General features: G+C 40.1%; 1 protein-coding gene across 1 annotated transcript; it reads left to right on the top strand.

The window, feature by feature from the left end:
- The first annotated feature begins 324 nt into the window (after positions 1-324).
- kcnk12 (potassium channel, subfamily K, member 12) lies at positions 325-27885 on the top strand. The gene is made up of 2 exons (XM_061838065.1): positions 325-664; positions 27008-27885. Exons 1-2 carry the CDS (start codon positions 325-327, stop codon positions 27883-27885), a joined length of 1218 nt encoding a protein of 405 aa, XP_061694049.1.

The following is a 27885-nucleotide window of genomic DNA, read 5'->3' as shown; positions in this document are numbered from 1 at the left end:
TTTTTTTTTTTTTTGTCTTTTGTTGTTTTTTTCCCTGGTTTGTATTTGGGAAACGATTACGTGCGGCGATCAAACATGACGCTATGCAGCGCTGGTGTCTTTTCTCCTGAACTCTTGCTCCTCGGTGTCGAGTTCCCCCAAGTGGAGCCTCTTTGATGGCCAGTCCACCATGGGACGGGGTGCCGTTCTACTTAAAGGAGAGGCATCCCGGGCAAGTGCAGTGTGACGGCGGGGCAGCGAGGGCGCTCCCGTCCGGCTGCTTTTGATGCTTCCTCACATGTGGAGCTTGTTGCTGTCCCACGCGCGAGTGGTGCTGAAATTTGGATGATGCCTGGCCTGCGTCTGCAAGGCTGCCGCTCCCTGCACTTGAACGAGGACAACGGCCGCTTCGTGCTGCTCGCCCTCCTCATCATCTTCTACCTGCTGTGCGGCGCTGCGGTCTTCTCGGCCATCGAGAGGCCCTCCGAGCTGCGGGCCCACGGCCGCTGGAACGGGACGCTCCGCAACTTCAGCGACACCTTCAATATCAGCCTAGGAGAGCTCAACTCTTTCCTGCGGGAGTACGAGGCTGCCATCGCCGCTGGGATCCGAGCTGATGCTCTTAGACCACGATGGGATTTTACAGGGGCTTTTTACTTTGTTGGAACTGTGGTGTCAACGATAGGTGGGTGTTTATTGATGTATGATTTATAATCCATTTGCAACACCGAATCATATCCTTGACCCGCACATCCAGAACGGTTTGCGTTCAGTTGTTGCAGTTTAATGTTGAAGTGGACAGTGGAGAATATGAGTCTTGTTAACAAACCACGAGATATTTAAGAAAGAATTGTGTCACATTATCCTCACAGACAAAACAGCCATCAAAGAACTAATTTGGCACACACAAAGAAGTCAGCAAACATGCAAGAGGCACGTGTCTTAGTGCCTCAAATACACTATACTATATTAGCAAAACTATTCGCTCACTTCGATATAAATTTAATTGACATCCCAATCTTAATCCAGTGGAATGAATGTGACATCTGTCCACCCTCCACAATTGTAACCTTTTTCTTGAAAGGATTTTCACAAGGTTTATGAGTGTGTTATAGGAATTTATGACCATTTTTTTTTAAATGCATATATGAGGTCAAACACTGATGATAGACGAGAAGGTTTCTCTCTCAGTCTCTGCTCTAACTCATCCAAAAGTGCTCTGTTGGGTTGAAGTCAGAATTATGCAGGCTAGTCAAATCGTGTCTTGATGGTCCTTGATGAGTGCAGTGATGCACAGTCATGTTGGAAAAGGAAAACAAGTAATGACGACATTTAGCAAAAGGAAATAGTTTTGGTAATCCTAATTGAAAATTAATTACAGAAATAGGGTTAAATTAATTTAAAAAAAAGGGAAAAGTATAGTCTGATGTCAGTGATGGCAGTGAGGAAAAAAAGTGAAAAAAAGCAGGTGTTTTTGTTTTATGTATACAACTTCCACACTAGAACTATGTGCAACCATCCATAATCTGAGACGCTAATCTTCACAAGGGTCGCAGGAGTGCTGTAGTTTATCCTAGCTATCTTCAGGCAGGAGCTGGGGAACACCCTGAAGTGGTTGCCAGCTAATCTCAGGACACAAAGAAACAAACAAACACTCGAACTAACTATTACACCTAGGGGCAATTCAGAGTCTCTAATTAATGCATATTTTGGGGATGTGGGAGGAACCGGAATGCCCGGAGAAAACCTGTGCAAGCACGGGTAGAACATGGAAACTACACAGAGGCAGGGATTCTATCTATCTATCTATCTATCTATCTATCTATCTATCTATCTATCTTCTATCTATCTATCTATCTATCTATCTATCTATCTATCTATCTATCTATCTATCTATCTATCTATCTATCTATCTATCTATCTATATCTATCTATCTATCTATCTATCTATCTATTATCTATCTATCTATCTATCTATCTATCTATCTATCTATCTATCTATCTATCTACTATCTATCTATCTATCTATCTATCTATCTATCTATCTATCTATCTATCTATCTATCTATCTATCTATCTATCTATCTATCTATCTATCTATCTATCTACCTGTTTATTCACTTTGTCATCGAATGAACCTGTCATGCGCACACACACAACTCGAGTTTTAACTGTTTATATTAAAGGTCAAGTGTTATCCCTAAAAGATTCTAAAATAGATATTGAAATGAAAATTACATATAATATTATTCACTTCAATGTCCATACAAAAAAATAAATATGAGCGGAGAGCGCGTCATCCTTGCGCAAAGTTGCGGAAATGTCATCCCACATCCAAGTAGTCACCATATTGGCTGTATCTACTGTCCGTGACGTCACCCTGGACATTCGCCATTCAAAACACGTTGTGGCCCCGTTTATGGGACACGCCACTTCAGACACAGAAACTCTTTTCGAAGAAGAGAACATCTCACAATCGAGTGAAGTGTCCGGGAAAACATTACCCTATTGTTTCAACACATATTTAGATGACATGCTGATCACTTCTGACAAACAGCCTCCCAAACAGTATGTATAAGCCACTCCAGCCGAAACCATGCTCATTCGCGAGGCACGACGCAGCAACCTTCGCTGGCAAGCCCGACGCGCACATTGACACATTTAGCACCCCTGTCATACGTACGCAGATCTTTTGTTATGTTATGTTTGTTGTTTTGTTATGAGAGACGGATTACGTGGTCCCCCCAAATCTATTATTCTTTTTAGTAGCTGCATACACACCTACCTGTCATTTGGAACCCACGAAGCTCTCATCCTTTGCACCTGTGCAATCCATTTTTCACGACGAACCAAGTCTCTTGAAAACTTATGATGGGTAAATCGATCCTCCCGAGTGTTTGAGCAATATCCACCAATGCAAAGAGCCGGCATTTTGGCTAACGCGAAGGAACACAGAGCTATCTTCCCGCAGATAAAACAAATAGAAACAAACAAGTCTGTTTGAGCGCGCACCAGCCTCCAACGTCACTTCCTGTTTCTTGTCGAAAACAAATCCCTCAAGAGGATTTTCATGACGGGAGTTACAAAAAGCCATATGCATCAAAATCATGTTTTGTGGTGAAAAAACGGATGGATGCATACCGGCTGTCATTTTTTCATTAATAACATACTTAAAATCATCAATTTCATGACACTTGACCTTTAATATACAATAATAGCAATATTAATGTTGTTATTCCCAGCTGTTGGCTTCTGTCCCATAGTCTCCTTTCCACGGCCTAAATTGCAGAGTACAAGAAATCCATGCAATTGCTGTTTTGCTTTGGGTATTCTTTTTAACCCCCAATTCATGTATTACATTTTGGCTGAGAGGGGCTTTTGGCAAGGGGCTGACATCTGATTCTGCCTGCCATTTGGAACAGCACAGTCATCTCTGGCAATAGGACAGGCCAATACAATAGGACAGCACCCATGGGTGCAGTCTTTTGCCTCATTTCCATTCAAACCAACTGGAATGTCATCGAGTGCCCCCTTCTGCATTCCCTCCCAAACCACTCCCTGTAACATTTACTTGCGGGATAGGTCAGAAAAGAGCAAGTGTCCCTCCCAGGATATCCCGCAGGCCACCTCTGTGGTGATGGCCTGCATGTTTGATGGCTGCTACCTGATGGCCACTCTCCCACCCAGAACATCAAGTTAAATGATGGAGGAGGTGAGCTCAGTTGGTTAGGACAGTTGCCGGATGACCTTGCCTGTTATACTATATATAAAAACTACACACAAGGATCCCCCTGAAACACGTACAAAAATGTAATCTATTAGTTGTACAGTATTTATTTTACTCTGATCTCTTCCTTACACACTTTGTACTTTTCTTACATGAAATACAAACAGAAAGCTCGGGGGCAGTACATACACTCTGCTCACTGAGAAGGAAGCTGTCTTCCTGTTTGTGTCTGTCTGCTTGGAATCCTTTGTAGTCCATTTGTCGCGCACGCTCCCCCCCGACAAACAGAACCCATAAACTGACTCAGCCGTCTCTGTCTGGTGGAAGGGGGAAAAAAAGGAGGTGATTCGGAGGTTCTCTCCAAAGTGTGTTTCATGCGCTTGCATGGGTCTTCTGTTTGGATTGCCATCTCGCTTTGATATGCAAACCACCCCCAAAATACACACTCTCTTTTGGGTCCTGGTATAAAAATGGATATGGGTGGCATCCCCCTGCAGCGCTAGACAATCCTCCCAAGCATTTCCAGCTCCCACTCTGCTGTCACAGAGGATTCAGTTCAGCAGTGATTCTCGTCCTCATGTGGCACACAGTCTGGTTGTGAAGGATGAAAGTTTGTCTACATTTGGTCAGCCTACACTCGAGCTGGACTCGGTTTGTTTGCCAAGTTGGGGGAATACCATAGATCACAATCACAGGAGAAAGGCCATTCGTGCGAAAGCTGTCACAATGTGGTTAAAAACATTTTGGGGACTATTTCTCAGTGAAATGAGCATTACTGAAACGTTTGGTAGTGTCAATCCCTTCTCCACACTCACCCTGTGACTCACTGGCGACCTGTTGTGCATCAGCCCTTTTGACCTTTAGCATATTATTGAACGATTAATGAATAGATTGATGGTTGTGCTGAATTTTGCCTGCATGGATCCATCCACACTTTGTTTGACAACTAGAAAGTCTAGGGGTGGGTTATTATTCATATTCATATTGTGGGGTATCCATTGGACATCAGGGAAAAAACCAAAGATCGGATCCAACTGGATCCAAGATCTCAGGTTTTAATTTTTTATCTCTTATACAAGAAGTCCTTTTCTGTTATGGAGAGCCCACGTGATCATAAAAATAGTTTGCTAAGGTGCTAACATCGTTGCAAGGAGTAAGAGAGAATCTTCCTTTCTTAAAATCATTTATTAATGCTCCAATTGAAGTCTACTGCAAAACCAAACATCTATCCATCCATCCATCTTCTGAGCCGCTTATCTTCACGAGGGTCACGGGAGTGCTGGAGCCTATCCCAGCTATCTTCGGGGAGGAGACAGGGTACAGCCTGAATTGATTGCCAGCCAATCACAGTAAAATTAAATAGACATAACAAAAAACTTACATCACAAACTTAGTTCCTTACTTCTTTTTTGTCCACAAAAAAATATGACGCTAACAGACAATGAATGACGCGTTGCCAAAAATTAGCATTGAACTCTCAGCAATTACATTTCTCAAAATAATGAATATTAATACACAATTACTGTATGAACAAATTCAAAAAGGCAATAAAACACTCTGAATATACATACACGATCTAGAATATACTTGTCTCTATGTGCCCTGAGATTAACTGGAAACCAGTTCAGGGTGTACCTCCTGCCCGAAGACAGCTGGGATAGTCTCCAGCACTCCCGCAGTCCTTGTGAGGATAAGCGGCTCACAAAATTGATATTCTTACACTAGCAATATTCAATAGTGACTACTTCCATTTTCTTTATTACTGCAAGTGTGTATCTCATTGGATGAAAGAGACCGCCCCGCAGAAGTCAAGACACAAACAGCAGTTACTTTATATAACTCACTGCGTAATACAATAATAAATGGGTCAGTTTTCTCCTACCTACTGTTCCTCATTATTGTTCTGTTTTTTGAGGAATATCACTCAATCAAGCCTATTCTAACATTCCACACTACAGAAAAAGTAAGTTATGTACAATTACCGCTGAGAGTGACGCAATATCTGTTTGCAATATCGCTATTGGATGAAAAGTGAAAAAGATGAATCAGTGCATCCCTACTCATATTTTCATGCATAATGTTACCTCTTCCTCTCACCAGACTATATTGTATTGTATTGTATTGTATTTGGATTTAATTATATTATTATACATATATAGTTCATTATAATATAAGAATATATTGATTTATGACACTGTATTGTGGTTTTCTACCACATAATCGGTACACTGTCATACTGTAAATATTGACAAACTATAGTGAAAATCATGGGTCAGTCTGCGAGCCTCAGTCTGAGAAAATCCAAAGTTTTTCCATAAAGCTAAAGTAGAGGAATATTGTAAATGTTTAAAGTTAACTGCATAAATGAGGTTAATTTTCTGGTGACTATAGTAATTATTTTGTGTAGACCTCACTTTATTTGTTTTGCATACAAACACTTGCAAAACAGAACAAGAACCTGGAGCACCTCTGGGTTTCATCTTATCCCCTAGTTTGCTCAGTTTTGATGCAATCATAAATGCTTACACTAAAAGAGTTTTATAAAATAAATGTAATGTAAGACCAGCTTTAAAACAAGATGATTTGCTTTATTGAGCTGCAATTACAAATACACGGCTTGTATTCGTTGGAGTCATAATTGCTTTCCGGTAAGTGATTCAGCCAGCCCACTAGTTGCATGGCCATGAAATTAAGAACATAATAATGGCACAAATACAACTATTTAATGTGTTGGCAGTGAATCTGGTGTTCCCCCCAAGGATGAGTGAAAACTGGCATTCTTTCTGGTCCCCGTGGGAAGTACATTGCTTGATTTCTGTATAAAAAAAAAAAAAACATCAGCGAAGGAATCCCACCAGGGTCCTAAACAGTGATTAATATTTACACCTCCTTATTATGCAAAATGACAAGATTTGACTTTGACAGAACAGTTAAGATAAAGACCTGCCAGTCAGGTCAGCAGCTCAATGCAAGCAATTACACTTTTTCCATTTCATCTGGTTGTCTCTTGACAAATCCCGAGCAATATTCAACTGAGGCCTGGTATGTGATGAAGTCAGCCACGGTAAATCACTAATGATGCATCAGTAGCAAGCAGCATGCCTGATGGAGTCAAGTTGCTTGTTGTTCATATAGTGCAAGTGCTGCCTGTAGCATTGTCTGCTTGGCTGTTAATGTGCCAACTTTTGATTTTTACAATGCTCAGTCAAAGAAGGGAGGATTTGTTTTATATAGCATCTGAGATGTGAGAGCAGAGAAATAACTAAGTGGTCAAAGACTTTTATTCCTATAGAAGTTCAAGTAACAGGTCGGTTTATTCTCCACCCAACTCATTTGTCTTGCGTTGCCTTGGTTAAAGACAATTCATTGTTTATTAAAGGGGCTGCATAAGGGTGTTCTGAAAATGACGTTCTATTATTATACAATATCTGCTATTTATAACCTGAGATTGATTGATAGCTGATGGCTGCCAATTACAGCAGCTCTCCAAATTTGTTTGTTGGGCTCAAGATCTAATTCTGGCTAATTTTGGTGCTTCAGCTGCATTCAAGAGATGCTTTTTGTTGTTCAAAAGTACTCAGAGTGGGAATCAGGTGTGCTTGGTGATGAAGTGGGTAAAGCCAATTAAAGTAGTTTTCCACATTATATTTAGCAGCAGGTTCGTACGTTGTGTTGTTGACCTTCTTCTGTTTGCCCCTGGCATGCTAACGCTGCAGATGCCATCACACTAGTTATAGTCACCCACGCAGAGAAGTTAGAAGTGCAGACAACGAACACAAGCACAGTTCAAAAAGCAGAGAAAGACTCACTGGCCACTAGAATATTTTTATACAAGAATATTACAAAATGCTAGTGGTATTAACCTTTACCTGGAGTGCTGAACAAATGTCATCAAAGGCTTTGTTTTTAGAATGACCCTTTTTGACTGTAGCTCTTATGACTGGCAAAACATAATAAAACACATTGGGTTTATATACAAAAAATAATACAAATTAATACAAAGGCAACATCCACAAAACTGCAGAGGAATGATCCATAACAGATGAAACATTACATTTATAATAATAATAATGACAATATTTATTATTTTTATTATTTTTAAGCATAACATGCATGGATAATAATAATATTTATTATTATCATTATTATTATTATTATTCATCCATCCATTTTCTGAGCCGCTTATCCTCATAAGGGCCACGGGAATGGTGGAGGCAGATATCATCGGGTATTAAAGTAGTATTATTATTATTATTATCATCATTATTATTGTTGTTATATTGCATTGTTTTTTTTTCCCTTACCATGGTGGTTTGGTAAGTACATGTGGTGATATGGTACAATAGTAACTGTACAACCACCATGATGGAACTGACATTCTGTACTCCATTAACCAGGCAGTTGCCTGCTAATTAACAAACAGATGGAGGAATAAGTACGAGTACAAAGATCTATCATTTGTTTGCAGTTTTATCAGTGGTTGAGCATTTTATTCTCGACTTAGTAGCACTGTAGTTATCAAGCGTATGATCATTATTACATTGCTAAACAAGAAATTTAAGGTCTCTTGATACTCAGGCGTGCGGCCACCACGCTGTCGTCACTGCGGCTCTCCCATCCGTAGTTTGCCTTGATACTCATGCCTAACCCACACGCTCAGTCTTGAAAATGTGCTACACTTCTCCAAGTCAGTATCACAATGGCTAGTATTGGCAAGGACGGCACAGGGTAAAGTTTCCTCAGTACTTTTCGGTCATTTCCGGTCGTTGTTTTTACTTTCCTCTCTGTAACAAGGAACAAGGCAACAATAATGGTGGCCAGGGAACATTGTCTTCCTGAACAAATGGACCAAATGACCAGATATTATTAATTATGCTGCAAAATCGCAAAAGAAAGCGGTGGCGTAGGTGGCATGTGGAGCCGGGAGGAACGATGAGTGCGTCATCACAGCATGTGACTTAAACGGGCCAATCACGAGAGATGACCTCCATGGGTTTCTCCGCACAGCAACATTCTCTGACGCGTGCGCGGCGAGCCATGCAGACCTGCTGCGCTGGGCAAAGTGTGGGTCACATGATGCTTGCCCAGAAGTATAGTGACCTTAATGGTGACTTTTACACTAACTGTTGTGGTTGTATTTTGGAATACCAGTGGGCTCAAAATATGACAACTAGAGACCCATCCAGTTGGGACAGGCTTTTCTGCACAGCTTATGCTCAAAAGTGTCGCCTATCCCAACTATCTTCAGGCAAGAGACGGGGTGCACCTCAAACCGGTCGCCAGGCAATTGTAGGGCACCTATAAACAACCATTCACACCCATGTTCACACTAATGGAGAATTTAGAGTCTTCCATCAACCTACCAGACATGTTTTGTGTCATGGGCATGACCTGGCCACTGCCGTGGGCGGCGCTTCCTGTGAGGGGTGTGGCCAGGCCACTGCTCTCGGGGGTGCCACCTCTGACAGCTGTCACAGCTGTGTTGCAATGGGGACACTAATTGACCAAGCACTTAAGTGAATGTGTCCCCGGCATTTGTCAGTTCGTTGCGTATGCTTCACCGCATCCTGGGTTATTCTGCTACTGTATGTAAGTTGCAAGTTTAGTGTACAGGAACCCTTTGTCACAGTGAGCCTGTGCCACCATAGTCAAGTCACATTTTTGTTCATGTTTCCAAGTTTCCTAGCCATCAGACTTCATTTTATGTTTTTGGACCTTGCCTCTAGCCTAGCGTTTTTTGGTTTATGACAGTTTTGGGGATGGGAGGAAACCGGAGTACCCGGAGAAAACCCACACTGGCACGAGGAGAACATTACATCTCCACACAAGTGAGGCCAGGATTTGACGGAGCCTTTCTCCCATCCAGGAGCTCAGCATGTCAGTCAGCTGAATCCAGGTGGATGCTGCAATAAAGTTATTAAGGTAGTTTGGCTCCCACTGTAATGTGCACTTTATGTTCACCCAACGTGGAGACGCTGATGCAACTGCACTATATAGCCTTTGATATAATGATGATGTGGAGCGTTTTTGTAGCAATGGCTTTGAAAGAGAAAATCATGGAGATACCAAAACGGAAATACCTACTTAACTGGGGCATATAATGACAAATAAATGTAATTTTCAACTCTTTGCTGTGCTTTCTTCAGCTGCAAAGTATCACGTGTATTGTCCCTCAAACAGAGAGCTGAGAGGATCCTTTCACAAAGATTGATATTTAAACAATTCGACACAGTTCAAGGAAATGAGATTCTGTCCTACTTTGAGAGTACAACAAAATGGCACCATCTACTGTATATAACAATATAATCATCCACCCATTTTTTGTACTACTTATTCTCACTAGGGTCCTGGCCCTGCTGGAGCCTATCCCAGCTATCTTTGAGCAAGAGGTGGAGTACGCCCGGAACTGGTCACCAGCCAATTGAGGGACACAATAAACAAACAATCACGGGAAATCACTGGGCACATATAGAAAAACACTCATTCACAATCACATTCGCACCTGCGGGTAATTTTGAGTCTTCGAACAACCTACTGCACGTATTTTGGGGGTTGGGAGGAAACCAGTGTACCTGGAGAAACCCGACACAAGCACGGGGAGAACACACAAAATCCACACAGGCGGGGTCTGGATTGGATTTGAACACGGTCCTCAGAACTGTGAGGCAGATGGCTAACCCAGTATAATCATAACACCACTAAAAATAACTGTCCAGATAAAATCTGATATAGTACATAGTATTTTAAGTGAAGCCATAATTCAACTATAAGCCCCAAGAACAATTATTCCACTGTAAAAGTTAAGAAATAGTGCCAGTACAAAAAGGTTACTTAACCCCAATGTAATGTATATATGGTTTATAATCGTTCCTTTAACAGAGCTATCACAGTGAGTCAACAATAAAGATCACATAAGCAATGTAGTACACATTCATTAAAGGCAATGAATTGGATTAATCAATTCACACTTGGGCCAAATGCAAAAAAAAATAAAATAAAAACAAAAGTTAATGTACGCCGAGGGCACAAGACAATGTGACCTCAAAGTGACATTGGAATTCAAGTAATTTAGTAGGTTACACCGTGTTCTTATTATGATTGAATGGTTTGGTGCTTCTTCGCTGACAAGAAAGCAACTCTGTGGTTATTACTGTTGGTGCGGTGATTTTAAAATATGGTTTGTGATAGAGTAATCTGCAATTCCAGTCACCAGTTCCATAAAACCTGATCTTGTCCTCATGCTCCTCCCTCAGTCTTGGTGTACAATTAAGGCCCTTAAAAGACGTGTCTGCTTCTTCATCAAAAACATCAATCCATTCTTTGATTGTCAAGGGTGAGCTCGAAGCTGCTGTTTTCAGGTGAGAGGCGTAATACATCCTGGACTGGTCCCTACCATACAAATGGACAAACAACAATTCTCATTCATCCTCTGTACAGTGAACACAACAAGCATGTTTTTTTTTTTTTTTTTTTTTGGGGGGGGGGAGTGAGAAAAGAAGCTCGTGAACCCAAATAAAACACACGCAAGCCCGAGGACAAAATGCAAATTGCACAAAGGAAGATTGGAGCCCAGATTCCAACCCAGAAATGCGAAATTGTGAAGTGGACATACTCACACCTTGACCACTGTGCCGCTTGTTTAAAATCCATCTATGATAAATTAACAGTGGTACCACTCAGTTCAAGTTACGTATCAGAATGCTGGTCGACATCTGACTTTTTGGGATTTGGAAACAATCCATCAGAAATGAGGGAAACAGGCATAGTCCATTCAAAGGTTGACTTATTGCCATCGGCATACTTTAATTAACCGACCAGCCATTGTTTTCAGAGATGTCTAAAAATGAGTTCAATAGCATTCAATCACACTCTTGGCCAATGACATAGCCAGAATGTGAAGAAGATTTATATCATATTTTGTAAATTAAGATCAATTTTTTTCAAAGAGAGTTAGTCTTGTAAAACACAGCCATATGAAACACTTTCACTTTACCTTTCGTAACAAGTCAGGTGACGACGCCGGCTGATGCATGATAAAAGTGTGGGGATCCCGCTGGAATCTTACTGTTTTCTGAACTAACTTGTGGGTAGTTAGCGGATGTTTGTCTCTATGCAATTGGCTGGCAACCAGTTCAAGGTGTACACCACATCCTGTGCCGTTGACAGCTAGGATAGGCTCCAGCACTCCTCGCGACCCTCGTGAGGATGAGCGGCAAAGAAAATGGATGGATGATCCTCCCACTATATCAACGACGGGGATTTTCAAATGAAAAGTGTGTGCTTGCAGACTAAAGTTATTGTGTTTTATGTACATTACATTAATTATATTTCCTTTCATTAAGTTGTGATTTATGATTGCACACTGGAATAGCACCTTCATTCAATTTGTCGCTGCAAAAGTATAATTTTTTGGCCACATTTTTTCAATTACTATCTATCATTGGTTCTTCTTTAAAGAATCATTTTGAACTGAAAACTAACACAATTCATGTTAAAAAAAAGTATTGAAGTAAAAATAAAGCTTTTCCCTAATATGAGGAAGTGTGATTAATAATTGTGATTACCATATTAATCCAAATATTTGTGAATATTATTTTGGGCATAATCATGCATCGAGAGTTAATCCATTCTCTGAAATGAGATGGCACAGATGAGGTTCTTAACTTTCTTAATGTTTTGTAAATTTTCAAGATGAGGTATCTTTCCAAGAAAACATTGGTTGAATTTCAAATGGTAGGACCTTGGGTGCATTTCACTTTAGATGCTTGACTGAAATTCATAGAGAAATAAATCATCATCCCATTTGAACCTAAAGAGTGCATGCATGTTGAACATCATTGCAGTCCAACCAAATACTGCACAGTCTTTAAAGTAGTGCAACACATTTTACATTTGCACATCATTCTGCCCTCTAGTTTATTTGGATGTGGCGTTCCACTCTGTGAACTGACAGACTCAGAGGAAATGTCACCGTTAAAAATGGACAACAGAGGACCTGCAGCCGCAGCGACAACACCGACGCCCTCTTTAGATGGTGTGTAGTCGTGAGCCAACCATGAAATTGTTTCGGCATTAGAGGAGGCGATGAAGTACAGCAACTAAGTTAAGGGAGATTGGTCATCATTTAGGATAATGAATGTATGCTTTAAAACAGAATGATTTGAACTGAAGTTGAAACAAGGCAGACAAATTAAATACGGAGCGCAATCGTTTTATGTGTTCTTGCTAGAACGTATCCATCGACCCATTTTCTAAAGCGCTTATAATTACTTGGGTTGTAGGTGTGCTGGCACCTTTCCCAGCTGACTTTGGGCAAGAGGCAAGGTACACACTGAACTGTTTGCCTGTATTTCCTTTGACAAACTAAAATTGAAATATGAAATGGAAATGTCTGCTATTATTTTTTGTTTGTGTACGTTGAAATAGAGTTCTATTATTACAAAATACAAATATTTTTCTGTCTACAACAAGACCATTCAGATATCCATTTGACCCCCCCCCCAAAAAAAAAAAAAAAAAATCTGTTCTATATGTTATTTGTATATTTTGTATCCCTGACAGTGGGTCAGGTTTTGTTTGACAAGTCAAAAATAGCAAAAGAAAAGCAGATTACTGTGTACTTTTGAAACTCCTGCATGTCTGTCTGCAAGTTATTATAGTAACTATGACAGCAAAAGCCAACTCACCTCATAGTCATGGACCTGCGGTGAAAAGCCAATGAAAGGGTCACAGCAGGCCTTAAAATCAATCATACTTGAAGGCCATGTGATAATGTTCAAAGGTTGAAAAACCTGAACCATCAGCAATATGTGAAAAAATACAACAGGAGTACAATGGTGCCCAGAACAAATAATCAGAATTTGGATCAATACCTATTGTACACTTTCAAAATTACAAAGATTTCAAATGAGCACATCATGGATTTCAGTAACAAGTAAAATCAAATAATTTTCTAATGGCAAGGGTTATGAAATCATAACTTGAGCTGACATAATACATGCAGTATGTCTATATATCCAATGAGGGGGGCACTGATCACAACTATCTACATGGAATCCATCAAAGGCGATTTAGGCCCCGTACAGACATAAAGCAGAGGGGTTGCGTCAGGAAGGGCATCTGGCGTAAAACTGTGCCAAACAAATACGTGTTCATCTAAAATGACACGCTGTGGCGACCCCTAAACAGACAACCTGAAAGGAAAAGAAGAAGAAGAAGACACACATGGATTTTCTTTAGGTCCGAGGTGTAATGTACATGTTCAATATTTACAACAAAATGACTTTACATGTGTGTGAGGGAATCAAATTCCCCTGTGACATGGAACAGAATATAGCCAATCAAGTGGCGCACTGACTCAACAAAGTAAAAGATAGACAGTAAATAAAAGCAATCATATTTTTCAGAAGGTGTATTTATTATTATATTTTTTTATATGAGTGGGCTCCTCAGACAGCAAGTAGCGTCTCTTTCCCAAAGCAAGTAATTTTTTGAGGATAATGACCTTTTCCAAGTCTCCTTAATCCGGTAACCCTCATGGATATTGGAGATACATTGGCACATCTCATGAAATGCTTTTTTTCAGTTTTCAGAGCTTACATGTGGTCATTTGAGATTTTAAAATTAAAAATTGACCAGAATATTTATTTGTGTGGTCTTCTGAGTCGAGGTTCGTGAAGCATATTTCACAGGAGCACCAAAATGATTAAATGACAGATTTATTTTTACCTTTGTCTGTCACAATTTTTTAATTTTTAAAGATTTGAAAAATATCAGGGTTTAGGGTGATGAGGTGAGAACACCCAAGATATATCACTTCTCAATCATGACGGGGTGACATCGAGAATAACAACAGTTTACACTCACATTCACGTCCATCCATCCATTCACCCATCCATCCATCCATCCATCCACCCATCCATCCATCCATCCATCCATCCATCCATCCATTTTGTTACCCGCTTATCCTCACAAGGGTCACTGGAATGCTGGAGCCGAGCGCAGCTGTCAACGGGCAGAAGCCATGATACACCCTGAACTGGTTGCCAGCCAATCGCAGGCCAAATAGAGACAGACAACAGTCGCATTCACAACTCACATTGACGTCTACAACGCAATTTTAATTACATTTAATAAAATCTATGATTTCACACCGACAAATTTGTGATTCATATATTCTTTTGGTGTTAGGCAGCAACTTTACTTTAATAAGGTAGCAATAGCTAGGTAACTGCATACAGTGCAAGCATGATGGCCTCTGCTGATGACTGGCCAGAGCAGTGTCAGACGGCGTATCAGTTACAGCTACAAAACAAGGGATGTTCAATAGATGGGTGCCTAGCGTTCAGATATCTGCTGAAATTGACGTCACATGTATCGAACTAAAATCTACACTCCACTTTAAAGGCCTTATTAATGGTTGTCTGCGCAGCACAATAAAGCCCCTATTTGCATCCTGGTACACCTCTGCAGGTTCACTGCGGGACATAAATCTGTGCTGACCAGCGACGGTCTCCACCTGCCCACATACAATAACTCAAACACTCAAATCATGTCAGTGATGTGATCCCAAGAACAGTTTGGAGGACACAGCAGATATTTCTTAACTTCCTCCTCTTCGAAATGATTAGCGTTTCACTGATTCTGCTCTCTGCAATCAGCAGAGCAAAGAGACAATCTTCTCTGTGCGTCCTTTGCACCCCGCGGTCATCTGACCCATTTCTCATCCATTCTAATTTGGACAGCAAGTAAAAGTGTTTTTCTGCTGTTTAAGATTAATCTACTGACAATATAGATTGTAGCCAGTCCACATAATAAAGCTGAGCTAAACATATCGCCTTTTGCCAGCTCAGCACAAAAAATATACTGTCTGCACACTTGAGGACAATTTCACTGGTTGAGATCCACGTTGACTTCTGTATTAACACGACATCTGCAGTCACGTGACATTACTTTACAAAATACAGTCTTTGGACACTTCTAATGAGAGATTTAAAAAAAAATGTTTTTACAAAAGAAAATAGTCGACAGTAAAACAGAGCGAAACTATATTTGCTAAAACTCGTGCATTAGATATGGAAGTGTTCCTAATTTTGGGAACATTAAGCACCATTGTTTCCTTGTGTCACCGTTATTAGTGCGGTTGAAATAAGTCTTTAAAACGTCACCATTTTTCTCTCTAAATATATTTCCAAAGGAGCTATTGACATTAAAATCTTACCAGATGTCATAAACAACCAACCGTAATCCCTGCGTATAAAGAAAGCACAACAAAAAACTGAAGTCGGACCAATAAGATCAGAAACGAAGTTGTGTGTAACAATGTGAAATGACAGGGGGGAAAGGTATTGAATACAGGAAGAAAGCTTTTCAGGAAATGCTACTGGTAAACATCATGGTTGGGCAACTGTGCCGAGACATTCTTGACAAAAATCTGCTTTCATCTATGAAGATGATGAAAATGAAAATGAAAAGCCGGTAGACATTTCAGCAGGATAATGATCCAAAACATACTGTCAAGGAAACTCCCAACTGTTTCAAAGAAGAAGAAAAATAAAGCCGCTAGAATGGCCAGCCAATCACCTGAAATGAATCCAACTGAAGCTGAAGGTCCATTAAAGAAGTCCATGGATGGAACTTTCAAGATTTGAATACTGCCTGCATGGAGAAATGGGGATAACATAATATGCATGCAACTAATTTCTCCATACAGGAGGCATCTTGAACCCGTCACTGCACACAAAGACTTTTGTACAAAATACCAAATACATACCAGTTGGAGTGTTTAATACATTTTCCCTGTGTCATCTCACATCACACACAATTCGTTTTCATTATTACGTAAATTTCATTTCTGATCTTATTTGTGTGTATGGATTACTTGGCTTGGCCCCAACATCTTGTGGAATTTCATGTCCATAGCACTTTTGGAAATATATTTACTGAGAAGAATGGTGACACGTTAAATACTTATTTCACTCATAGTAGGCATCTGTGGTAAATTAGCCAGTAGTTGTTGCCAAACAGCACTATTTGGCAGTCATCCATTTAAAGACGAAATAAATGAAAAGCAAGGAGCTGCTGTGAATGCTTCCACCAGCAATGAGGTGATGAAAACAACAGTGGCAGTGTACTTTAACAGAAAATATCTTCTGATCTGAATTAAAACAACAGTGAACGATTGGTTAGAGCATCTGCCTCACATATCTGAGGACTGGGGTTCAAATCCCAGCCCTTCCTGTGTCTGCCTGGGTTTTCTGCGCGCACTCCGCTGTCCTCGCACACAAAAACATGCATCGTTGGTTAAAATTGATTATCCTAAATTGCCCGTAGGTGTGAATGGTTATTTGTTTTTTTGTTTGTTTTTGTATGTGCCCTGCAATTGTCTGGTGGCCGGTTCATGGTGTTCAGGGCCTTCAGACAGCAGCTCAGGATATGTTCCATGGTGACCTTCGATCGGCATAGTCTGAAGGATAGCCACGCTTGGGTGGGGGATAAGAGGGGGGCGGGGTGGTGGTGGTTATTACATCATAAACAGATTGGATGAGGAACTTAATGCAGAAGGGTTCTGGCCAGGTGATGCTTCATTGTTCTGCGTGCTTCCACCTGGTCCACGTTCCGGCCCGGAGGTGCCAACCGTCACACTGTTGCTATCTCTGCCACTTCTAGACGACAATCACCCTGTATCAGTCGACACCTCTCTTTTCCTCAAGTATGATGAGGATACAGGTCTTTACTGGAATGTGGTATCTTAACTGGTGGTCCCGAGCAGCTCATGTATTGTTCTGAGAAAGCAGGTACAGTATTCCGGGAACTTCCCATTTTGGACAGAGGTGTTGATTTATGAGAAATTCTGCAAGGGACTGGGAAAGGATCCTGAATAATATCTTGCTTTCCATGCTGATCAGTTAGATGATGCAAAATTGCTCAATGTCTTCCCAAATCCAGGTGCCTTCTCTGTGCCTCAATCACGTAACATTCCATCTTCGACAGATCACTTTGGGTATGTTCCAGAGGTGTTTGAGAATCTGTGGATCTTTGTTGTTTTCCTTGTAAGGTACTCTGCTAGGACCAGGAGTCGAAACTGATTTTGTAGCTTTAACTGCTTGTTGTACCTCGGTCAGGGTGGGCTCAGCACAGTTGAACAGGGTCACTTCTGCTGAAGGTCTTAATACTGCCTTGCATTGGCCAAGTTCTTGGTCTCTCGAGGTATCATTCACTGGGATGTTGAAGAGGTGGTCAATTTCCTACAGGACGAGAAAGGTTGCCACTATGCTTCAGCCCAAGTAACCTCTTGGTAACGATGAAAGGGGTGCCAACAAAAGCGTTTCGCTTCCATGACCTTTCATTACCCTTCCAACGATGTCTTTCAACCATCCGCAATGTAGTGAGTCTTTTCCTCAGGATCTGTGTGAGTTTAGGCAGGGCAGTTTTCTCGTCACCTTTAGCCGCCTTGAACTGATGCCTCACTTGAGCTTTCCTCTCAGAGGGCTATTTTTAGTAATTTTATGAACAGGAGAGAATCATATTCCATAACATCATTACAGTTTTCCCAACTTTTTTCCAGGCCACTGTTCCATATAAACAGCACTAAAATGTAATGGGAGTGGCGGCTTCCTGACAATATTCTGCTTTATTACGGGTTGCCAGAGGAGTAGCAGAGGTGGGACAGCACCGTGTAAAACACGTTAATTTTTGCTTTTATAGAGAAGTAGAACCTTTGGTGTTTCAATGATTTTTATAATAACAAAAATGCTTTTATAGCATGTTTAATAATAGCATTATCAGTGGAAAGAGTTTGTATTTTATTTAGCAGTTTATTCTGGAAACCTTTGAATATGCATATGTAAAGATATACACATGCTAGATTTCCACCCATTCATTTTCTATGGCACATTTCATCAGAGGGTCGCGGATGAACTGGAGCTGTCTCAACTGGCTTTGGGCGAGAGCCAAGGTCCTCCCACGATGAGTCCCCAGTCAACGACCGAGCAATATATAGACAACCATTCACACTCACATGTACACACTTTTAGACAATTTAAAGTCTTAAGTACACAAAACATGCTTTTTTTTTAATATGAGAAAAACAGATTATCATAAATAATCATAAATCGAATTATCTGATTGCAGGATGCAGTGTTTCTGTGTGAAAGATAACAGTGGTGGTACCTCATTTCCTAAGGCCTCGTCTTGGATTTAATGCTTCAAAATCAACTGTCGACAGAAAGACTAAATATAAGAAACTGAAGCTGATTATTCGAGATATGCTAGTTTGCTTCCTGATTAGTTTTGAGTTGCTCTTGAACAAGACATTGAATCCTCACACTGCTCAGGAGTACAGCGCCTCAGAGCTGACCAGGCACTCGCCTGCATGTTTGTTGATTTGAGTAACACAGAAATAAACAAATAAAGGGTGGCAAAAAAAAGTCAAGTCTCAAAAGTATCATGTCTGAGGTGGGATAGGCTCCAGATCCCCAAGACCCCAAACAGAATAAGAAGAATAGAAAGAGAATGGATGGCTGGGAAAAATACTGGAGGGGCGGGGACTTGGTATGGTGCAGTCCAGTTCTTCACCACTGATGACAGTAACATCAAACTTGCAGTTAAATCAATGAATGGCCCTGAGGCAGCCAATCAAAACTGAGAGATTCCATTTTTTGATACAGCTTGTGTATTGGTTCTGCTTAGATTTTGCAGGTGTATCTAATATTGTGGCCAGTAAACCTGTTATTGGATAGTTTCCGGGTTGTGGACTGGGAACAAAACACAATGAGTGATGAGATGAGTCTTAAAATCAATTTACTAGTGATTGCGCATTGCCTTATCATCTATCTGACCCAGCTTGCCAAATTTCACTGGTACAACACGTCAATGTTTATGTGCAAGATTTGACAGTCTGTTTTTCATGTTGTTCAAGACATTCCTGCATCTGTTCACATTCTATGTAGCATCGCTGCAATGCTGTATCAGCGACTTTTCTGCTGAATATGATCTGAGAGTGCCAGTGTTTCAAAGGCTCCATTATGACAGGTGTGTTTACTCAGGGGGATAATAGCAGAAAGCTTTATGTCACTGAGCTTGTATTCAAACATGGAGGGCACCCACAATGTCGTGAAAAAGCCAAGGACAAGGGCATTGAATCTATCAGAGGGACGCTATTAATCTGGCTAAATGGTCCCTCAGTGCCATAAAAGGACACATCCACGTCATCATTTCTAGCTGCACAGCCGCATATCTTCATCGTCAGAGTGCACTAGGATAATCATTTCATACACAAAGATACAACTGCTTTTATAAAAATCTGAATTTATTTAGATGTGAATTCCAATACAGTAAAAAGTTGTGTGTTTCCTCACATCTGTGTGGTAGTTGAGACGTTGAGTTGATGCTACTCATTTTTATCGAAATTACTTTAAATTAGGTGACTGCGAATTTCATGCTAGTTATCGTTAATCATACAAAATATTCTTTATTTGTATGGAGTGAATGCTGAGAATGCGTAAGATAGATATGACGTTTGGTAACTTGTCTTGCTTTAGGAGGGGGCAGTGAGGTGAAAAAAAGGTGTTACTTTTTCCTTGATTAAGATATTTTCTATTTTCATTACACAGCAGGGCTTCAACTGCTAAATAAACATTTTATTGGACTGGATTGTTATAATGCAATTTTGAGGGTTATTCCTTTCGTGTGTTTGTCTGATATGACATGGATGTTCAGCTGCAATAAAAATTCTGAGTACAAACAAAAGGAGTAAACGTGTCCTGTAAGGATGAAGAATATGACCAATTTGCGCAACCTATTTTTTTTATCATGAATCATACCTTTTTTTTTGGGTCTGTGATTTTAGTAGAATATCTAACAGTAAAATTACATACACAAACTCATCAGTCAACTTGTAATTCCAATATGTATAGTTTATAGTTGATAAGTGGTTGGTAATCAAGCATTTAAAGTGAAATGGATCCATCCATCCATTTTCTAAGTCGCTTATCATCACGAGGGTTGCTGGACTGCCTATCCCAACTGTCAATGGGCAGGCACCCGGGTAGACCCTAAATTGGTTGCCAGCCAATTGCAGGCCACATGGAGACAGACAACAGTCGCACTCACAATCACACCTATGGGTGATTTAGTCTCCATTTTTTTTTTTTCACCTGTGGGCAATTTAGTGTCTCTAATTAATGCATGTTTTGGGAGAAAACCCACGCAGGTAGTTGAGAACAAGCAAACTCCACACAGGCAATTTGAACCCCATTCCTCAGAACTGTAAGTCCTACTTCAACTGCACCACGGTTCCACCATATAAAGTGAAATCTTCAAACATAATTTTCAAATATGACTCAAAACGCAAATAAGTCCTGGGGTTCAACTATAAAATCTTGTGATCCTTCAGCTCAGTGAGCCGCAAAATATTTAACTCCACAAGTATGTTTTGCCTTGTCTTCCTGTGTTTTTGTGATGCTGCTGCAGATGGGTAAAAGTGATGGAAAAAAGGAAGAATGCGATGATTACCAAGGACCCAGAAGTAGAACTTACTGAGACAGCGGAAAAGGTGTGGATGTTTTATTTATTTATTTATTTATTTATTTTTTTTTTTTTATAGAGTGTGTTCACAATAACAGCATCATGGAAGTGACTGGGATTGAATCCCCTGTGTTTTTATTTCACTTTATTCCTGACCTATTAAACAAAGTACAGTGTGAATGTTGTTCTTATTAAATAGAGTACAGTGCCAGGAATCTTGGCAAGTGCTCAGCAGATGGTCTGGTAATAATGTCTCTTGTCATCTTGTCCTCGGCCATCGTGTGTGTCTCTGTGCGCACGTTTGTGTGTGCGTGTGTGTGTGTGTGAGTGTGTGTATACGTGTACTGTACATAAATCAAGCTCAATGTTGATTCCTCCTGAAAGGCTATTTTTCCCTTAGTAGAATCAATACGGGTTTGTTGTTTATGAACGTGATCTTACTTTTCAATGCGTTATTAACATGTCCAAATACACTCGTGATTGTTATGTTATCAGTTGAGTACAAAAATCTTGATTTTCAAACATTCCCAAGTGTGTCATTTAATCACACATGAATACACTGAGCTGCCACAACTGTAGTTGTCAATCTCGTGAGGTCCTAGAAAAGAAGTATGTCAAACATTATACATCTCAAAAGATAATCTGACTGAACGATGTGTTCAGAATCAGATTTTTCTTTTTTTTTTTGGCAAAACTAATTACAAAACAGAAGAAATTTATCTCCAGTCTTTGGAGCCACTCTAGTACGACAAAAAAACAGACACTATGACAAAATGTACATTCAGGACATTAAATTAAAAAAAAAAAAAACAAGCATGGAGAGTCATTGACTAATGAATGTTTGCTACAAACATTATGCAGATCCAGTGGAAATTGTGCAGATGATGCAGAGTCCTCAAGTAATTAAGAGGAATTCAAAGTGACAAATAGTGCCCTGATCTGATCCGGTAACAATTGTGCAAATGATGCAGAGAGTTCCCAAACATAAGTAGTCAGTCGTAATCAGCAACAGCATGTACAGTAAAATAGGTAATATGATAAAATAGTAAATGCATGTTTATGATTGTTGTACTGTAGTTTACTGTCAGGTTTAAGCAGCCTAGGAAATTTAAAGTACAATTTTCAAGGAAGAAAGACAAGAGGAACTTCTGGCTCCCGAGGAGAACGTGGGATGTGCCTCTTTCACAATCTCCAACCCGTTCTAATCACATCTCCACGTCTCCACTTTTTTATTCCTTAGCGTGGTCCGCATCACAACAAAGCAAATGTGACACAAAGCAACCGTGGCAAAAATAGTCCATGTGAGTCTTTGCGATGTCTTCACCATCCTCTTGAGATCCTCAGTCTTTATGTTGTCTTCTGCATCACTGGTGTTTCCACAGCACCCAATGTAACTTGATTGCATTGCATCACATAAGCATTAAAAAACAAAGAAACCAAATATGAGATAATTTTATATCCAATTCATCCAACATTTACTGTTATAGGACTCCACTGCATCTTCATGAAATGTATTTGTCAACATTGCAAACTACAACCACAATAATTAGCATTTTGCTCAATATATACTGTACTGGAACATTCTTTAAACTTTACAGTTTAAACTCAAACTCTAACCCATCAAGTGAAGTTGGAGGTACAGGTTTGGTTTATTTTATTAATAGTACAAGTCATAAAGTACTTATATATAGAAATAAATCTTTCAGTTGAAGTAAAGCAAGATTTTTGTGATGAAAAATGTTCATTCATTCATTTCTTACTTTATTCATTGGGAGGTTTCAAAACTCAAAAAAAAGACCAGTGATTTCAGTCATTCCGTTTTACACATTACGGCTACCTTCAGTACTGGAAAAGAACATCAACGCTGAAGTTTGATTCCCTGTTTAGTTTTCTTTTTAAGTTTCTTAACAAATATTTTTTTCCAAGTATCTATGTCATTGGTATGTACAACTTTATATTTGCATCTAAGCTATTTCAAAATCCATTTCGACCATTTATTCTTTTGCCCAGGAGTGCGGCCAGGAATTTGTGGACAATGATTTTTGGGCCCTATTAAATCAATGTAACAGTTTGAAAGCACCAATCACAAGGGCCCCAGTCAATCATGGACACCTTAGAACCATGTTCCTTCCATTTTTAACTCATTTCATGTGCATTAGGACCACATGGAATGTGGGATGTGAAATACAGTACCAGGCAACAAATTATGCAAATTTTACTTCTTGGAATAGACCCAAGCTCATTTATGTTTTCATGGTGTTAATGGTTCTTGTTGCAAAAATGTGTGTTCTAAAGCCAGATGCAAAAATAACTGTTTGAGAAACTTTTCCATAAACATATTTAAAAAATATTTTTGTTTTGGCTTATTTCTGTAGGGAAGCAATGAAAACTACTTTCTGGTGTTATACATGAATGAAAAAAAAAAAAAAAATTTTAACCTTCTAAGTACTCTGCCACCAGTTAATGTTTTGTACTTTTTTTCCTCTGCTCTTTGGTGATTGAACGTTAAGACACAGCAGGTTCTCCAGGGACATTTTTACACTAAAGAGCTCCCTGCTGGTTCTGAAAAGAAACATAAATGGAAGAAAGCGCAAACGAAGACACTAAAGTTGCAGGCTCCATGCATTCAAATGAGAAAATAGTTACATTAGCAATTATTCTCTTGCTTGACATCACTCGATATGGAACATTTCCTCTGGTCAGATTTGGGCTCAAATACACATTATAGCTGCAATAACAATGGACTGGCTTTCCAGTTCATTTGTAATCCCCTTCAATAAAATACAGACCTTGTATGGATATACTGTAGGTTCGTCCATTACAGCCACTTGACTTTTATTTATACCTATATTTATTTATTCGATAATACTATTGACCTCCCTGTGCTACAAATGATCTCAACAGATATTTAAAAACTTAGTGTCATTCGATATTTGTGTTTCACCCAGGGTATTTGTTTCGGACATAATTTATTGATTGATTATTGTCTAAGCAGGGCAAAAGAAATTGAGACTATCAATACCATCAATACTGTACATCTGTTAGTGGCACTCTCACATATTTTTTGTATTGCTTTGACTGAATGACTCATTGTAATGTACCATCGAGTGTAACGAGAGAGCTGCTGTTAACAGTGTTGTGGCTCTAACAGCGGCTGTAATGTGCATTTGATGCACATGATGACCAAATCACCACAGCTCAGTAATGTGCTTTATTTTGCTTCACCCCATTCGCACCTCTATGTCCCTGATAACCATTACGGCATTTTCTTTTGCTCTTGAATCTGTCAAATGGTAATAGATGGATACAATTGGTCCAGTCTAGATTTCTACTTGAATTTCTGGTGTGTAATTACTATTGGTAAAACCTTAACTATTAAAATCATTTGCATGTGGAGATGATCTTGTTTAATGATGATGTATACATATGTTCTTGTGCGCTCTGGTGGAATTAGAACACATACTGTATTTTTTCATGTTGCTTTCTGTCGAGTTAAATAGTTCATCATGGCTGTTGGCCACTGAGGTAGGAAGCATCGGACACATGTTGACTTCCACATCTAATCAGGAATCTGTGTGAATGAAGTCATTCTGAAGCAAACAGTTTTGGTAGAAGCATGCCAGTCCTTTGTGTTCTGTTCTTGTTCTGTTGTCACTAATGCTTCTTGACACTCTGCTCTGGAGTAATAGCTCTGTAATGCTACGCTCAATCGATGTCTGGTGCCTTTGCCTCTCTTAGGTCGTTTGCTTGGTAATGAGAGATGGTGCAGTGGGCAAGACGCTCTCTGCTGACTTAGAAAAGGATGCTAAGTTTTCACTTGGGCTACAAGAGAATTGAGCTTCTAATTAATTAAATATGAAACGCAAAGGCTTTTGTCACAGAGGTTAATTAAGGGAATAGCTAGCCCCCACCTTTCCTCGTTGTCTGCTCGTGGAAGTTATCACGAACCCAATGCTGACCGGTGCACGGCTGTTGATTTTGTTTATTTTGCACAATTTGGCAACAGTGCAAGGAAGGAATTAAGCAGGAGATCTTGTACAGGGTTCCCACAGCCGTCAGAAAATCATATCAAATGTAAACTACTAGATAAACAGGAGGCTACGTGTAGAAAAATCAATTTTGCACAAAATGTACTTTTAAAGCATGTGTTCTACGTGATATTTTATTTCTTGTTGTATCTTTGAAAACATCTGTGGCAATCAGTACTGATCTAAATGGCCCAGCACGGCGACAGCCCTCATAAGGGTGCCCGTCAGTCGAAACATAAGGTCGAAAAAGTCATTTTGGGTACCATAAAGTAAATACTGTCTCGATATTGTTGCTATTTATGACTGGCCAAGGGTGGTTACAAAGATGGTTGATGCCCAAAAGAAGAAAGTACTGCGCTAAAGGAGACTCAAATGAATGATTGTCATAATGGAAAAATCAGTTGACCTTGGGCCGGAAGTGATAAAGATCAAGGAAATGTTGATTTCACAACATGAGTTAATTTGTTGACAAATGTACAGTGTGCTGTTCGGTGGGTCGGGCTCAATACGTGTGTGAGCTGTATATGAGTGCCTTTGTCAGCGTGTAGACTAGTGCAGATTTTTTTTTTTTTTTCAATTGAACTTACACCTATCTAGTTTATGAGGTTACTGGAGTGAGAGTCCATGTATTTTTTTACTCTTTCCAGTATGAAGTCTGTTAAGAGTGAATGTTTAACCACTTCAATACGATCACAAGTCCGCATGTATGTATGCTAAATACCCCAAACAACGGCCAAGTACAAAACATCCTGAATCAGAATGTTGCCGCACACAAATACAGGAGTAACCGATTGGGTTGACTGTTTGTATAATATATGATGTCTCAAAAGTCATTGCCAACAAGAAAAATGACAGCGAGAACAACTTTGAACCGCAACGTACATAAGCAAATAGTTAGCTTGGTGTGTTCTATTTCTTTTTCTACATCTACTCTTTCTTCTTTTTTGCAGTCTACAGATCCTACCGCCCCGTGCTGTCTTCGTGTCACACTAGATCTTGAGATCTAGAGAACAGATCAAGAACAAACGTTTTACCTCGTCAGATGTGGTTAAGATGTTGAAAATTACAATGTGTGTACGCCAGTATCAATGTAGACAAATTAGCAATGTATTGTGATTGTAAACGAGGATATTCCAAACCACCTCTAAATTGAGAAAACAACTTGCGGCAAGTATCAGATGTTTTTGCTGTTTTGGCTGGCCAAATGAGCACACGTTTGCCCTATATCATGGTCATAAATTCCATCACTCGAGGTTTGTCCTAATTTCACCAACATACACACACATTGGACATTCACATTTGATTATAGTTTAGTTCTGTTGGTATTTTATTCGACATTCATGCTCCGACAAATCAGAAATATTCATCATTTACTGAGTACTTAGGTAGTTTTTTTTACAGGGTACTTTCTCAACATTATTGAAGTTATTTTTGGGTGAAGTACCTTATACTTTTACATGAGCCATTACTTTCAAGTAACAGTATTCTTACTTGAGTACAATATTTAGCTACTCTACACATTTTTCTGAGGAATAATTATTATAACTGTGATTTCAACCTGGGCATAAATATGTAACATTGTGTTTATACCTCCCAGACGTTGCCGTTATATTTTTGTCGAAGGCATGAATGTTTTAAACGTCTTAAAACTCATTCTGAGCTGCAGCTGGACTCTATTAAACACCTCCTAGAACGACAACCATCATCAGAATCATCCTAATGTGGAACATTTCCTCTGTCTCTGCAGGTTTTGGGATGACAACGCCCGTGACGATCGCAGGCAAAGTGTTCTTGATTTTCTACGGGCTCCTGGGCTGTGCTGCTACCATCCTCTTCTTTAATCTGTTTCTGGAGCGCATAATCACACTGCTGGCCGTTGTCATGAAGGCTGTGAGGGAGAGACGGATCAGAAACAGCGGTCTTCTCCCACCGGGGGTTCACCGGGACTTCTCCGCTTTTTGTCTCCCCGGATGGAAACCCTCCGTTTACCACGTGATGTTGATTCTAGGCTTATCAGCTATCACCATCTCTTGCTGCGCTTCGGCTATGTACACTCCCGTGGAGGGCTGGGCCTACTTAGATTCACTGTACTTCTGCTTCGTCACCTTCAGTACCATCGGCTTCGGGGACTTTGTTAGCAGCCAAACTGCAACTTACGAATACCAAGGCCTTTACCGGGTGGCGAACTTCCTCTTCATGTTAACAGGGGTGTGCTGCATCTATTCGCTCTTCAACGTCATCTCCATTGTAATCAAGCAAGTGCTCAACTGGATGCTGGCGAAGATGAGCTGCTTGTTTTGCCAGCGTTGCAATAAGGCCAGCACCTTCCTGGGCAGACGAAATGCCATCCGGCCAGGTTCTAAGGGTCGCCACCCGCAATACCAGGATGGACCGTGTGACAGTGACACTGAGGGTCGTAGACTTTCCGGGGAGATGATTTCTATGAAAGACCTGGCAGCATCCAACAAGGTTTCATTGGCCATCATGCAGAAGCAGCTTTCTGAATCGGCTAATGGTTATCCCAGGACGGTTTGTGGTAGCTCACGCCATAACGGTTTTTCTGGGGGTGTAGGTGCCTTGGGCATTATGAACAACAGACTGGCAGAGACCAGTAACTCCAGGTAG

The sequence above is a fragment of the Syngnathoides biaculeatus genome, chromosome 12 (assembly GCF_019802595.1).
Source record: "Syngnathoides biaculeatus isolate LvHL_M chromosome 12, ASM1980259v1, whole genome shotgun sequence".
NCBI classification, from domain to species: Eukaryota; Metazoa; Chordata; class Actinopteri; order Syngnathiformes; family Syngnathidae; genus Syngnathoides; species Syngnathoides biaculeatus.
The sequence above is the reverse complement of the archived record's forward strand: the minus strand, read 5'-3'. Positions and strand labels throughout refer to the sequence as shown.